Below are 14,203 nucleotides of genomic sequence, written 5' to 3'. Positions count from 1 at the left end.
AACTTTTAAACCTCTGAGTAATTAAAATTAACATTTTGTAGGAAATTATTGATAATTTAAGCCCTGGGAGGTGAGAAAACAATGTTGTATTTGTTAGTGTTGGGATTGTAAATAGTCAGACAAGTTAAATCTTTTGACATTAAACCCATAATATCAGGTGTTTGTTCTTCTTTACAAACAAATAATGTTTCGCTAAAATTGATTTGACTATATTAGTGTGTTTCGTCATGCTTTTATTTAATTGAGTCACTGTTACTTAGACATTCATTGTTTGTACTTGATTAGTCTGATTTGAAATAGTCGTCAACTAAGACAAGTTTGTGTGTTGCGATTTTAACAGAAAAAACTTGGACCAGAAGACATTGAACTAGTGTTTCTTAATACAAACATGTAATATATTTGACTGTAAGTGTGTCCCAGGGTGGCTCGGTGATGCACTGGTTAGCATGACCGCCTCACAGTTAGGAGGGTGCGGGTTCGATTCCACCTCCGGCCCTCCCTGTGTGGAGTTTGCATGTTCTCTCCGGCCCGCGTGGGTTTTCTCCGGGCACTCCGGTTTCCTCCCGCATCCCAAAAACATGCTTGGTAGCCCGATTGAGCACCCCAAATTGACCCTAGGTGTGAGTGCGAGTGCGAATGGTTGTTCGTCTCTGTGCGCCCTGCGATTGGCTGGCAACCAGTTCAGGGTGTCCCCCGCCTACTGCCCGATGACTGCTGGGATAGGCTCTAGCACGCCCGCGACCCCCGTGGGGACAAGCGGTACAGATAATGGATAGATGGATGTTAGTGTGTCCCATAACTTCTTCTCACTTCTTAAATGGCTCAATTGTGTCATATAATGTGTTCTAATCTTGACTGAGACCCGATATACACACAAAGACAATCAGGCCGTTCTCCTTCCTTTTCAACCAAGGACGACAAATGGCTTATGTCTTCTAAGAATATAAATATGATCTCATTTTTAATCTTCAAGTCAGGGCTCCATTACAAAAAAAAAACAACTTCAAAACTTCGAAGAATGGAAAAATCTTTACGTGTGTTCGTGGCCTAATTTGAAAGTGAATTAAGGGGTTGTAGTATCATGGAAGGTGTACTTCCCAGTTTGGCCACTGGGGCAGCGCTCTGGGATAAACTGCAGTATGCATGTTTTGCGATCCAAGTATCTGTGTGCTAAATTTAAATGTGCTCTCTCCTGCCTTCCCTCAAGGCCTCCAGGACCCGCCAGGCTGCTACTGACGATGGCGACAAAGATGGAGGTAGGTGGAACTTGTCAAAGTTTGTTTAAGGCTATGTTCCAAATCACTCCCTACCCATGATATCGTTGCCTGATATAGTGAGTCAGCCATTTTGCAGTGCTGCGATTAGTGGTTATCACCTCTTTAGTGACCTCAGTGTATCCCACAATTTTTTGTAAAGTAGACAATGATAAGACCACAAAAAATTTGTTTAAAGTTTGATGATGTGGAGTGGGAGAGCCCCAATCTCCTACCGCACTCCCACCCTCATGAGGCCCCTGGAACAACAAGGTGAAGTCGTGGAAGCGCCGGGGAAGGAGTGGCGTGCGTCTCGAGCACCACAAAGTGTGTGATGTTATTTATTGGCCGGTCGCCATGGAGATGTTGCCGAGGAGCCAAGCATCGGCCGCAACGGCCTGGACTCATCCATTCGCACCCCAGCCAGGAGGAGTTTGGGGCTGTTGGAAATGGCTCCCCCGGCCACCTTGAAGTTGGAGGGCTCTGTCTTTGTGAGGGCGAAAAAAAGCCTGAGGTGTGATGCAGTTGAAGCGCTGCCTGGAAATGCGCAAGTAGCTCTAGGAGGAAGCTCCTGACATCCTCTTGCTACCCTCGCCAACAACGCACCTGATTCAAATGATCAGCTCATCAACAAGCTTTGCAAAAAGCCTCATAATGATCCTGATTTGAATCCTCTAAAAGAGGCTGGATAGGGGCTCTTGAGGAACGGACTTTGGCAACCTTTGTTTAGGATTTAAAAAAAAAATCTTTTTGACCCTTTTCTTAATTCATCTTATTTGTTTTTAAAGCGGGTTTGCCAGTTTTTTTGTTTGAAAATGCCTTATATTAGTTTAAGTATTCTTATTTTTTTTCATGTATGTGGCGTGTTTGTGCAGTACAAGGGTTGAAACTATTGTAGCCTGGTTGCAAAAGAGGTGAAAATGAAAGACACGGCCCTCCTCCCCTGCTACAATTGCTCGGCTTCCATTGGAGCGGGGAGGTCAGATGACAGCGACCCCTGTTGGCAGTGTCGGGACGACGAGCTTGAGCGCGCACCACCGGCTGCAGATGCGGGGAGGGCCTGCAAAACCGGTTTCCAAAAGGTGACGGATGATTTGCAGCGAACACTTGTTTGCCTGCCAGCCGGCCCCTCAACTCTGGTACTGTTCTAAAAGCAACAGTTCGCCATGCACAAGCGTGTGTGTCTTCACTTTTGCCCCAGCTGTCCGTCAGCTGGAACCTTTGCTCCGTTCCGCTTGTCAGGAGCGGGACAAAGATTACCTATCACTACTTGGGATGACGCCAACTGCGTGTAGTGACAACGTGCAGCCGCTAGGGGGCGTTTTGTCGCAATCCAAAAATACTTCACATCACTTTTTACTCTTCGACGATGAGCATAATGAGAATAAGTAACTTTAGTCTAAATAATAGAGCTTACATCAACAATCGTCAGTTAACGCTGTAATAATTTAATTCGATTAAAAAAAAAATCACAAACTTACATAAACACGCAAACATTGGCGAAGATACGACTATCGTGAACTCTAGTGGTGAAAATAGGACCTGCAATATGTGCTAAGTGTAGTACGTACACGTTTGGCTGGCTATGTGAACAGCATAGCTTGCCTTTTTGTGTTTGTGTGGTTTATGTAAGAAGAGTGTCAAATGGACGTCCACGCAATCCAAAGAGTTTTGTTCTAAAGTGAGATGCGAATTTTGACTGAACAAAGCAGTACTCTCAAAAGAACAAGTTCATGATGATGCTTTTGACTTTGCTTTATTGTTAGATGAGCAAGAAATGCATTAGAGCAAAAATTGGTTGAAGAGAGAAACAATCACTTGGTTTGTGGAGGCATTTTTCGTCCAGGTTTCCTCGAGGCGATAAGGACCGAACTAACAGAGACCAATTTTGTCAACACATACAAAAAAAAAAAAAAAAATCAACTTCTCAGGATAAAATCTTTGGAATTCTTAGGGAAAATGTTCGGTTGTACTCAACTGCAGTCAGAATTTTGTTAGACTAATTTTTGTCATCATGCTGCGACTTTGATTAAAGAACAGATTTACTGTCACCATTTTTCCAATATCATTCCGATTATTGGCGACTGCAAAAAGCGTGCGGGAGAAGCCAGCGTGGGACCTGTCGTTTGTGCCCATCTCAAAGTGAGACATGTTCATCGTCAAGCTTCTCTTCAACTGTGAAATTTATCTTTCCCCAAATCTGCAAAAAAAAAGAAGGAAAATAGGCTATAAAATAACAAACCTTTTTTGTAGCAACTAGAAGAAAAAAACTAAAGCAACTAAAAGAAGAATATCATTGACTTTGGGCTTTTCTTTACCTCGCACAGATTGCCGCAGGACATGACGGCCACCAGGGTGCGCATTCCGCTTACTTGCGGGATAAAGGACTCCTTCCAGTTGAAGGAACCTTGAGGTTGGATGATGCTGAAACACACACAAACACACGCACACATAAACATACATGAAGAGCGAGGCGGGCAGCACGGGAGCAGATGTGTGTACTTGTAGAAACGTTTCCTATTGGCCATGACTCGGGGGCCCTCCATGCCCAAGGTGACGTTGTAGAGAGGGAAGTTGAAGGTGTTGACGAAGGAGATAGTGACAAACATGTCCTGTCCAACCGCTTGGATTCCGCTCACCTGCGGGGCGACGCCACACCGCCATCAACTGGCAGTCCTGTCTCACCTTGCCGTGACGTCGTGCGTTACCTCCAGCTGGAGGTTGGGGCCCTGCAGGTAGACCACCTTCAACACGTTCAGGTACATGGTGTCCTCGCGACCCACCAGCGTGAAGGCCAGGAAGCGCTGGAAGCCCAGGTTCTTCAGGTAATCCTGAGCCTTGATCTTCAGCACCATGCGCTCGGCTGGACGGAAGCGAGTCAGCTTTAGCGTATCGAAACGTGCCTTCATCCACGAGGCACAGTACACGTTAGTCAGACTCACTCTTGTTGGGTGGCACGGTGACCTCGACGACCTCATCTTTGAAACGATTGGACAGCACGCCCGTGTAGAAGATGACGCTGCACGTCACCAGGGCTTTGGCCATTTGGGCTGTGTCGCTGTTGTTCTGGATCTCCACAACTAGGTCCACGTCCTTGCCCAGCTCCGCCTGACGGAGGAAGACATGTTATAGGGGAGCTCACCACAAGACGCACATTTGCGCAAGGCACAAAGACCTTTTCGACGGAGAGCGTGCATGTGAGTAGAGAATCGGTGTCTGGTGGAACGTCGTCTCGCTGCAAACCGAAGCCCTGGGCAGTCACCATGGCCTTCTTCTCATCAGGACTCCCTACACATGCACGTGCTTGAGCGAAGCCCGTGAGGCCGGCTGGGCCGGAATCAGGGGTCGTCACCTTCGGGGTACTTGTACGTGTACGTGACGTCGTCGGGGGCGTCCACCAAGATGTGCTTGGTGAAGAGTCCTGTTCCCACCAGCCTCTTGTCCACGTAGGTGGAAATGACATTGCCGTATTTGTCGTGGGTCAAGTAGACGACGTCGCTGTTCACCTGCAAGGAGGGGGGGCAACACGCTGACGTCAACCACCCAAAGACACCAGAAGTGCTGCGGCCGGACTTGACAGCTGACCTCGGCAAAAATGAAGGGTCCGTCGTAGGAGTGGCCCACAATACCCTCCTTGATGGCGATCACAGAGGCGGGGCCACAGCGGTAGAGACCTGATGTCACAAGGGAGACTCAGGTCTTCAGCTTCCACTTTGAAACGAGTGCCGTGTTGTCACAAAAATCCAGCGTGTCACATGACGTCACCACCGCCAACCTACCGTCGCTGGTCTCTTGGGGGGTGGCGTCCACCACCTGCCAGCCGCTCAGTCGGGGGGGCAAGTCGGGCCGCTTCATGTAGACCTCGTTCCAGCAATGGTAGTTCCTGCACAGACATTGCCCGTTTTTTCAGTCAGTTCGGGAGTAAAATGGTTGCCTCTCGCTGTCGCCACGTGGTACCAGATGGAGTCCTGCGTGTTGCGCTCGTCCGCCGATCCATCAGCCTTGAAGATCAGCTCGATTTTCAGGTTGCCGTTGTTGTCGTGAGCCGAGTTGAAGTTGGAGATGATTCTGGCCGGGATGCCCAGGCAGCGCAGGACTGCAAAAAGAGCCATTATTGTCATTGCCACAGTGGGCGTTACCGTGGAGACAGATGGAGGGAGCATCAAGGAGGGTCTCCCTCTGGCAGTTGCTCTTACATGTGTTGAAGACTCCGGCGAAAACCCAGCACTGGCCGTAGCGCACGGGAGTCCCCGTGTTGGCGTACTGCAACAGGATATTCACGCTGCCCGTCCACAGGGTGGGCGCCGTGCCTCCAGAAAAGTTCTCACTCCAGTTGCCCATCACGACGCCGTTTTCATCCTGAGCGTTAATCTGCCATAGGGAAGGTCAAACACACGCCTCAATAGGTTAAGCCACAGAAGGCGAAAAGCTATGTGAAAACATGTTGGAGCTCACCAAGGCAGAACCCATCCGGACCATTCTGATGGCGTCGCCGCGGTTACGGATGGGCATGCGGCAGGCGTCCAGGATGTAAATACACGCATCCAAGACGCCCCGTTCAAACTGCAAAGACATGCCAAATGTTGTTAGTTAGCTTATGAGCATATTAGCCAATTTACTAACACACCTGTCCATAGACCCAGTCGCGACTGAGCAAAGTGTCCTTGGAGCCCATGTAGATGGCGCCGGTGTCGTTGAGAACGTACTCCAGCCGTCCTTGCTCGTCCGGATAATACACGGAATCCTCTGCGGGCGGACAAAGACGAGGTCAAGCGTCCAAGAAGGAGGAAGGCGGCTAGCAACTAGCTAACCCACCACTATTCCAGCAGTTGAAGAGGATGTAACAGTCGGTGGCCGGGTTCCTCTTGGTGCGCTGCAAGCCTCTTCTGGACACGATGGTGACATACATTCGGAACTTCCCCACGATGGTGTCGGCTTGTGGGGTGATTCCCAACATCAGCCACGAGCCCTGGGAGTCCACGATGCGACCTGGCCAGCGACCCCGACGCCGCGTGCCGAACGTCACCCTCTCCAGGGTGCGCCGAGGGATGGAGGGCTTGGAACCTGAAGACGGAGGAACTCACGATGGGTCTCACGTCTTAACCTTCAACAAATTGAAGCGGTCGACATGGAAACGCACCGATCAGGAACTCCAGCTGGAACTGGTCCCTGGCTGTGACTGGTCGAGAAAAAGTGACGTGAAGGAGGAACTCCTGTCCCCGGCGGATCACCAGGTGCTCGGTATCATAAGCTTGGGTTCGATGCTTGGGCATGTTGATCTCCTTGCACATGTTGACATCCTCCACACTCAGCGGCCCTCCCCGCCCTCGCGGGTCCAGCTCGTCGTCAAATTCCACTTGGTCCTCAATAAAAGCTTCGAATACGGGGAAATCATCTCCATTATTCCCCAGGTTGTTGGTGGACGGCTGCGGGGACATTTTAGATTTTCTTTCTGCGTGCTAAGTTGGAATTACTTTTGAAGCGCAGGCCTCATACTCACCGCCTCGTTGTAGCGCCCCGTCGTATTCATACTGGCCGAAGATGCAAAGAGGATGGAAGACAAGCTGAGCAAAAACAGACACCAGCTCAAAAGTCTGGTTGTGACAACAGCATCTTGAAGCTCCTTTAAAAAGCCAAGTGACTTCCTTCTTTCCAAATAGTCTCACTTCCTGTGACCTCGAGCGTCCCGCGCGGAGGTCACTGTGACATGTTCGAGTGAGTAACTTCCTGTTTTGTCGGACGGTCCAAGAAGCACATTGGCACGGGGTGGCATGGTGCTCAAGTGGGTTGCGCGTCTGCCTCGCTGTTTTGCCGGTCTGGGTTCTTCGGAATGTGGACTCTGCAAACGTAGCACGTTGTTAGGTCCTCCTCAGACGAGCTTCCACAGTACATACATACTATACATTGCTAATAATGACTGTGGGGCGCAGCTCCTCACAGCATCCCCAATCTAACCCTTAATGCGGAGTGTCAAGCAGGGAGGCATCAGGTTCCATTTTATAGTCTTTTGGCATGACTCATCCGGGGGATCACCCACGACCTCCCAGTCTCAGGGCGGACACTCATACGACAAGGCCACTGAGCTCATACGTTGTGGCCGAGCTCAAGTGAGTACCCCAACCATTTGCAGAAGAGCCACAAAGTTCAGATGTGACTTCAGGGCACATTTTGCCAAAAAACTACTGAAATTAGCAGTAATTGTAAAGAAATATTATTTTTCCACCATGATGAAGATGTCAAATAGAGGAAAAACTTGCCTTGAACTAGAAGTGAAAATCTTGACTGAAGAAAGTTGAGGAAGGAAGTGGAAGGTCACCACGAACAGACCAAAAGAAAAAGCAGAAAAGCCTTTTGGATGCTCAGTCAGCACAACAACACCTGATGAAGCAGAGTGTCATGAAGATGTCAAGCAGAGGTCACAAAGTGAGGTCCATGACGACCCGCAGGCAGGTCACCACAAACATGGACCATCCTTCCAGGAAATTCTTCCAGAATCACATGAACATCGGGAGTTTGTAGTGAAAAAATGATTGATATGAACGAACAGGCCTCACGAACAACAACAAAACATGCCAGAAGCCAAACTATGAGATTTTATCAGGATGCTTCACTTCTGCTTATGCGTCTTACTTTAGCGCCACTAGAGGGCGCTAGACACCCCCTTTGAGGTGAACAGAGGCACAGGCCCTGGAAGGCTTCATAGTTGTATGACTATAATAATCATATGCCATGGATCGGATATATGTGTATGTGGGATGTTTGAAAGTCATTTTTAATGTCATATGTCGATGTACAATTTAAAAATATTTTAGCTGCTGAGATAATAAAATGTGGTCAGTGGCATAACCCTAAAAATAATAATGACGCGTTACACTTCCTCATTTGAAAGATTTGGATTTGATTGAATTTTCATTCTTCAGCTAACACCAAAGTGGAAAAAAGTAGTAAAGAAAAATATACAATTTGAAGGGGTGGAAAGAGGCAAAATATCTACGATGAAAAAAGATTGGTTGAAAAAAGTCCAGTTCATTTCCCCGAATACATTTTTTTATATTCTGTTTGATATTTTTGTTGTTGTGTAACAATAATCATCATAGAGAATAATAATCGTGACATGACGCATGATGGAAATGCGGCGAATTGAAATGACGCACCCCCCCAATCACGTCATGTTCAAATGAAGGCCTTTTTTCAGCGCCACGTGACGACATGTTGCAAAGAAAGAAAAAAGTGAATGGAATGGAGTCTCTCCAATGACGAGGATGATGATGATGAGGAGGAGTTCCCCCCTTTCTCTCTCTCTCTTTTCCCGCCACGGAGGAGGAGGAGCGTGTGCGTGCGTGCATGCGTGCGTGTGACTTTGCGGGAATGCGCGCCTCCTCTGCGGCGTCAGTTCGTTCGTGGATGCGTGCGTGCGTGCGTGCGCGTCCACCGAGGATGGCGGGAAGCCTGCTGCTGGTTCTGGCGCTTCACTTTGGTGAGTTGCGAAACGACATTTTTGTGAGCCTCATCGTCTTTATGATTAATATTAAGCGACGGTTGTTATCTTTGCGATTAGTTTTAAGATGGTCACCTTGTAGTCACACGTGACTTGTGGCGGAAAGTGCACGAGTCCATTTAATTGTGATTTTTCCTGACGAAAGAGATTTTTTTTTCATTATAATTCATGTCATGATTCGATTTCATTTGTGGCACGTGAGCACTACAGTGTGTGAGTGAATGTGTGTTAACGTGAGTGTGTGCGCGCTGACAAGGGGGATCCCCACCCCCTTCCCATCTTCCTCCTTCTCCTCCTCCCGTTTTTCTTCCTCTTCCTCCTTTATTTGTACCAAAGTGGCCTTTTACGCGGGTGTGTTTGCTTGTTCGATTTTGCGCTCAGCGCCGAGGCCGCACCCAGTTGTCCCAAAATGAAGAATAGTCGCGAAAAATTGAATGCTCACGTTTTGTTGTTCTGCCTAAAAAAAAAAAAAAAAAAAGGAATGATGAAAAAATAGACAGAATAATGATGATGTCATTTGTAGCCGTGCACGCGCCTTCCTGCAGAGCGCGGGTGCACGGACCGAGCAGGCTCCGTCTAATATTTGGACTGCAGCATTCATTATAATTTTTCCCCCACATCTTGCGAATGTTCTCGCTTTGATTATTGCATAAGTGCGAAGTGTGTGGTCTGCGCGTGCGTGTGAACGATTTTTTTTCTATAAAGCTCGTGATCGCGCGCACTCACTCGTCTTTCTATAGCTATTCTTGTCTCATTCTTATTAACATTATTCTTTTTGTATTGTATAAAGACAGCAAATTATTATTATTATTATTATTATTATTATTATTACTGCATTTGTGAGTGGAAAAACACGTCCTTTTTCTTCGGCGCGTGTGTGCGCGTGTACGCGCGTGTGTGTGTGTGTATGCGTGGTGGGTGTGTCGAACGCATTCAGCACGCTGCTTTTCTGCACTGCAGGAAAGTGCGAGTGTGTGCGTGCGTGTGCGCGTGACAGGTATAGGAACGAATAAAGACTTGGAAGACCTGCACGCAAAATAAGCAAAAGAAAAAGAGAAAGAAAAGCAATGATCAATTCAGAGTGGATAAAATCGTGTGTGGGCATTTATGACGTTTGTCGTGTTAATGGAAGGAATTTTTTTTTTTTTTTGTTAAATGGAAAAAAAAATCATGAACATGAAATATTAGTTCATGTGAAGGATTGTATTAAATGTAGAAAGGATAACTGTAATGTGTCGTCACCTGTTTCTCATTCATGTATTCATTCAATGAGAGGGAAAAAACCCTATATAACATCTTTTCCGATTTGCGTTCAAAATAGCTAAAGAAGCCTTTTCATTTTTGCCAGTTGCTTCAGCTTAATAGTTCATATCATTGTCTTCATCAATCGAATATTTCAGTCGAGATGAATGGATGAAGTCAGCCAGCATCTAAATACCATGACGTCATGAAATCGGTTTAAAATGACAAGAATCAAAAGCCGCCAATAAAAAGGGTCCCAATTCCCAAGCCATCGTCGCTCATCTTGTTTGCCAAATTCAACTTGCGTGAAATGTGCTGAGCTGTGGCAAGTGTGTGTACGCGTGGGTGACCTCGTCCAGGGAGTGCTTGCCCTCACTGCCACCGTCGCACGCTGCACGTCAGCCATAGTCCAAAGCAGAGATTTACAGATGACCATTAAAAAAAATAGACCATCCATGTCTTTGAGTTTGGCAGTTAGTCTCGTTAGTGACAGCAGGAAAAAAAATATCTACACTATGCAAAATGCGTGTGAACGTTCGGATGAACAGGACTCCGAAAGAAGTCGTGCACGGTGCGATGGCCGGACGATGACGTCATTAGTTGAGGCGTGAGGAGCGTTTTTGGAGCGTCTGCCAGGTATTGGAGAGGCGTGAGTGGCTCGTGTGACGTGTCATTTATGTGATGCGTCGCCTCGCATTTTGCTGCGATGATAAATTGGATTGTGGGCCCCGCGCGGTCTAACAGTGGGGCGCTGCTTGTGCTTTGGCTCAGTGTGGCTGCTGCAGTCGGTGCTGGTAAGCTCCGCCCACTGTGACGCTGTCTTCAAAGGCTTTTCCGACTGTTTGCTGCAGCTGGGAGACAACATGGCCAACTACCCCGCCGACCTCGATGACCAGCAGAACCTACACAAGATCTGCACGTATGACGCACGCACGCATCCACGCCATCTTTAGTGACAGCAAACACGCCTCTTCTTTTAGTCATCACTTTATTTGGCCAATAGCGTTCCATGAATCAATGAAGCATAGCAAAATTGGTTGAAAATCACCCCGTCGTTTCAAATGCGGTCCGTGACGTCCGTCAGAAGAAAATTAACTGTTTTGCTTGACCTTTGTAAACGGGATGCTAGACGTCGTTCAGCAACGTGGCTAATTGGCCTTGGAGATAAACCCCGCCCCCCGCGGCTTCAAAAGCCAAATGTTTGTCCAAGACATGCGTGAGGGCGGAGTTTTGTGTCCTCCGCCACACTTAAACACACTTTCATGAGGGCAACACGCCCACTCCAGATGGTGCACGCACACACACGCACTGATTTCATTGAGCGACAGCTTTATCACAGCAGGGAGGGGGCGTGGCAGGTGGGGCCGGTCAACACGCCTCCTCGCCACACACACACGCTAATTGGTAGCGTGAACACGGGTCAAAAGGCACATTATGGATGTGTCCTTGCACGCCTCATTGATCACATGGTGGCCAGTGGGCGGAGGTACAGCCCTCATTAGAAGAAAATATTGGCCAAACAAGAAAATCTCCATTTTTGTGGGTTCTTAATTTTTTTTCTCCCCTTTTATGGAAATACTACTGTTAGATTCCAACTTGAATCTCACAACGAAATGTGTAACGTTTGTTGTTGTTGTTTCCCGCCAGCTACTGGGACGACTTCCACTCTTGCGCCAGCACGGCGCTGTCCGACTGCCAGGAAGGCGCTAACGACCTTTGGGAGAAACTCAAGAAGGAATCTCGCAGTCTGGATTTTCGCGGGAGTTTGTTTGAACTTTGCAGTGGGGGAAATGGCGCTGCCCCAAGGTGGGGCATGGCCAGTGGCTTGGGGGGGGCGTTCCTGGCGGCACTGCCCGGCCTGCTCACCTGGCTGCTGGCCCTTTAAGAAAGACCCCCCCCCCATCCCCCAATAAACAAAAGAAAACAACAGCAACAACCCACCGGGAACGCACAGGCTTGTGTTGTTCCTCGACTTTGCCTTCCAGGCACTTCGTCCCGTCACACGCCCACCATGACGCTTTGATGCCACTCTGACCAAACTTTTGAGGATATGTGGATGACACGCCAAAGGAATTTTGGCGCTCGCGTGGACGTCGGGCGGACGCAACTTGAACACGCGCAGCACACCAAATTGGTCCCCAGCAATATGGCTTGCAAGGCTTAACGGCTAGCTTGCTAACTTGCGAGCTAGCTTTTTTTCCCAACCTCTTTGGCTGTGTTGGGAATCCTTTCCTAGACTCCATAGTATACTGGCCCACATCGTGTCAAAATGCACATTTCAGGTTTCAGGGAGTAGCACATCTTTCAACTGTGGAGTCGGGAATGATAAATGATCCGAATGGCGTCATCAAAAAGAGAAAGGGGACATTTGTTGAGTCCCAGCACAGCCAAAGTTTGTTTAAGGCGCAGACAGGAAGTGAGTGTCTTTGACTTGCATGATGTCACTTCCGCACCCCTTTTTAGGACATGAGCACAAATGTCGGCTTAGCGCTACACGCCATCTAGCGTAGCGCTGTGAACCGAAGGCTTTGCGCTAATGCGAGTTGATGCTAACCAGAGTTGAGTTGCTTCAATGAAACGCTTGAGTGAGAAATGTTTTCCAAATGCAGCCAAGTCAGGCTTAAACACTTTGTTGATGATTTGAGTGGCTCACGGTGATAAGATGGAGCTAAGTATTGACCTTAGGATGAGAACGTGTGACTTTTGGTCGGCCTTTGTTGTACATCAGCTGATAACATTTGACATTGTAGTGTAAAAGCTACGTGTTAAATTTTAGCGATTTAATGTATTAGTCTTTTGACATTTTAGTTTTTAACATTTTAGCTATTTGATGTTTGAAATTTTAACATTTTAGGTTTGTATTGTTTGCATTTTAATTTGGACATTTTAGTGTTTTGACTTTTTGCCATCTAACATTTTAGTCTTTTAACATTTTACGTTGTAACATTTTAGCATTTGAACGTTGAATGTTTTAGCGTTTTAGCGTTTTAATGTTTTAGTCTTTTAAGGTTCTAACATTTTAGCATTTAAGTGTTTCAGTGATTTCCATTGTCACATTTTAGTGCTTTAACGTTTCAGTGTTGAGCGCCAGGGGCGCGTGCTTTCAGGTTAGCTAACATTTAGCAAAGACTTAAGGAGAACTGAAGTTGATTTTTGTGCTGGTTTCCTGAAATGTTTCACAAGTTGTTTGTTTTTTTGTACGTGAGTAGAAAGTTTAGCGTTAACGTTGTTGTGTTTGTGATTACGGCAAAAAATAGAAAAACAAAGCAAAAGAGCAATACCACCACGACATCACGGCCAGTGTAGCTCCTACCGACCAATCAATAACCATTCATTAATAATTCAAGACTGTTGTATTCCAATAAATAACAAGTAATAATTGATTGAATAATAATAACTTCATGTTTATGTCTCCGTTTGTTTCTGTTTGTTTGCTCGAAACTTCTACAAATCATTCCAAAAATCATCAAAAGAATTTTCAAGGATTTATGATGTAAAATATTCCTAAGAAAAAGATTTATCATATAGAAACTTTATTCCACTTTTAATGAACATAGAAATATCAGAAAATGGATTTAGTGCAAAATAAAACAATACTGTTTGAAAGGATGTTTGTGACATCACTCTTTTTTTGCTGTAAGACGCGCATTTCTTATTAACGAGCTGACGCGAATGCTCATTCCGTGTGGCTGAAGATGAAGAGGAGGAGGAGGATGAAGGTGAGGCCTCAGCTGGTCGAACATCAAGAGTCCTTATTTGTCTGACGGGTCGCGAGCGTGCTGGGAGCTTGAAAATCCAGACAAACCTGTGCTGCCCCCAACTGTGCTGCCCTATTTTATTATTAATATTATTTAACAACCGCTTTCATGAAATGGCCTCATGCAAAAAATACTTCCAATGAAAAGGGAAACGCCAACGAAATGATTTTTCTCAAGCAAAATGGAACGATTGTACAACAGGATTTAGAGAGCCTACATATTTGTTATATGTATTTTTTTATCTTCACTTTTGTGTTCATTGGTTAATTTAATTTTAACACTTTCAATATTTCACGACGCTTACGTTGCGTTCCTGAATAATGTGCGCGCATGCATCATAAAAGAAATGTTACATTTGCATTGGCGACACATTAGATGTTTTACTTATTAATGTGTTCACGTAACTATATGCGTAACTATAACCGCCGCCCCCCACCCCTCCCCCCCCCCCC

The 14,203-nt window shown here is 46.7% G+C and overlaps 2 protein-coding genes across 2 annotated transcripts; one reads left to right on the top strand and one right to left on the bottom strand.

Moving 5' to 3' along the window:
- Positions 1-2,993: 2,993 nt before the first annotated feature.
- Positions 2,994-6,920, bottom strand: LOC125985643 (coagulation factor XIII A chain-like). Its single transcript, XM_049748589.1, has 16 exons — positions 6,754-6,920; positions 6,394-6,679; positions 6,069-6,317; positions 5,881-5,999; positions 5,709-5,816; positions 5,450-5,624; positions 5,211-5,349; positions 5,033-5,136; positions 4,839-4,927; positions 4,606-4,759; positions 4,429-4,541; positions 4,196-4,361; positions 3,962-4,116; positions 3,756-3,892; positions 3,572-3,677; positions 2,994-3,453 (listed from the first exon to the last, which is right to left on the bottom strand). The coding sequence occupies exons 1-16, from the start codon at positions 6,781-6,783 to the stop codon at positions 3,391-3,393; spliced, it is 2,193 nt and encodes a 730-aa protein (XP_049604546.1). The 5' UTR covers positions 6,784-6,920; the 3' UTR covers positions 2,994-3,390.
- Positions 6,921-8,583: 1,663 nt separating this feature from the next.
- Positions 8,584-13,602, top strand: nrn1a (neuritin 1a). Its single transcript, XM_049748592.2, has 3 exons — positions 8,584-8,730; positions 10,765-10,912; positions 11,641-13,602. The coding sequence occupies exons 1-3, from the start codon at positions 8,598-8,600 to the stop codon at positions 11,876-11,878; spliced, it is 519 nt and encodes a 172-aa protein (XP_049604549.1). The 5' UTR covers positions 8,584-8,597; the 3' UTR covers positions 11,879-13,602.
- The last annotated feature ends 601 nt before the right edge of the window (positions 13,603-14,203 follow it).

Source organism: Syngnathus scovelli, chromosome 18, assembly GCF_024217435.2.
Source record: "Syngnathus scovelli strain Florida chromosome 18, RoL_Ssco_1.2, whole genome shotgun sequence".
NCBI lineage: Eukaryota > Metazoa > Chordata > Actinopteri > Syngnathiformes > Syngnathidae > Syngnathus > Syngnathus scovelli.
Note: the sequence above shows the minus strand (reverse complement) of the source record. Positions and strands in the feature narration are given on the sequence as shown.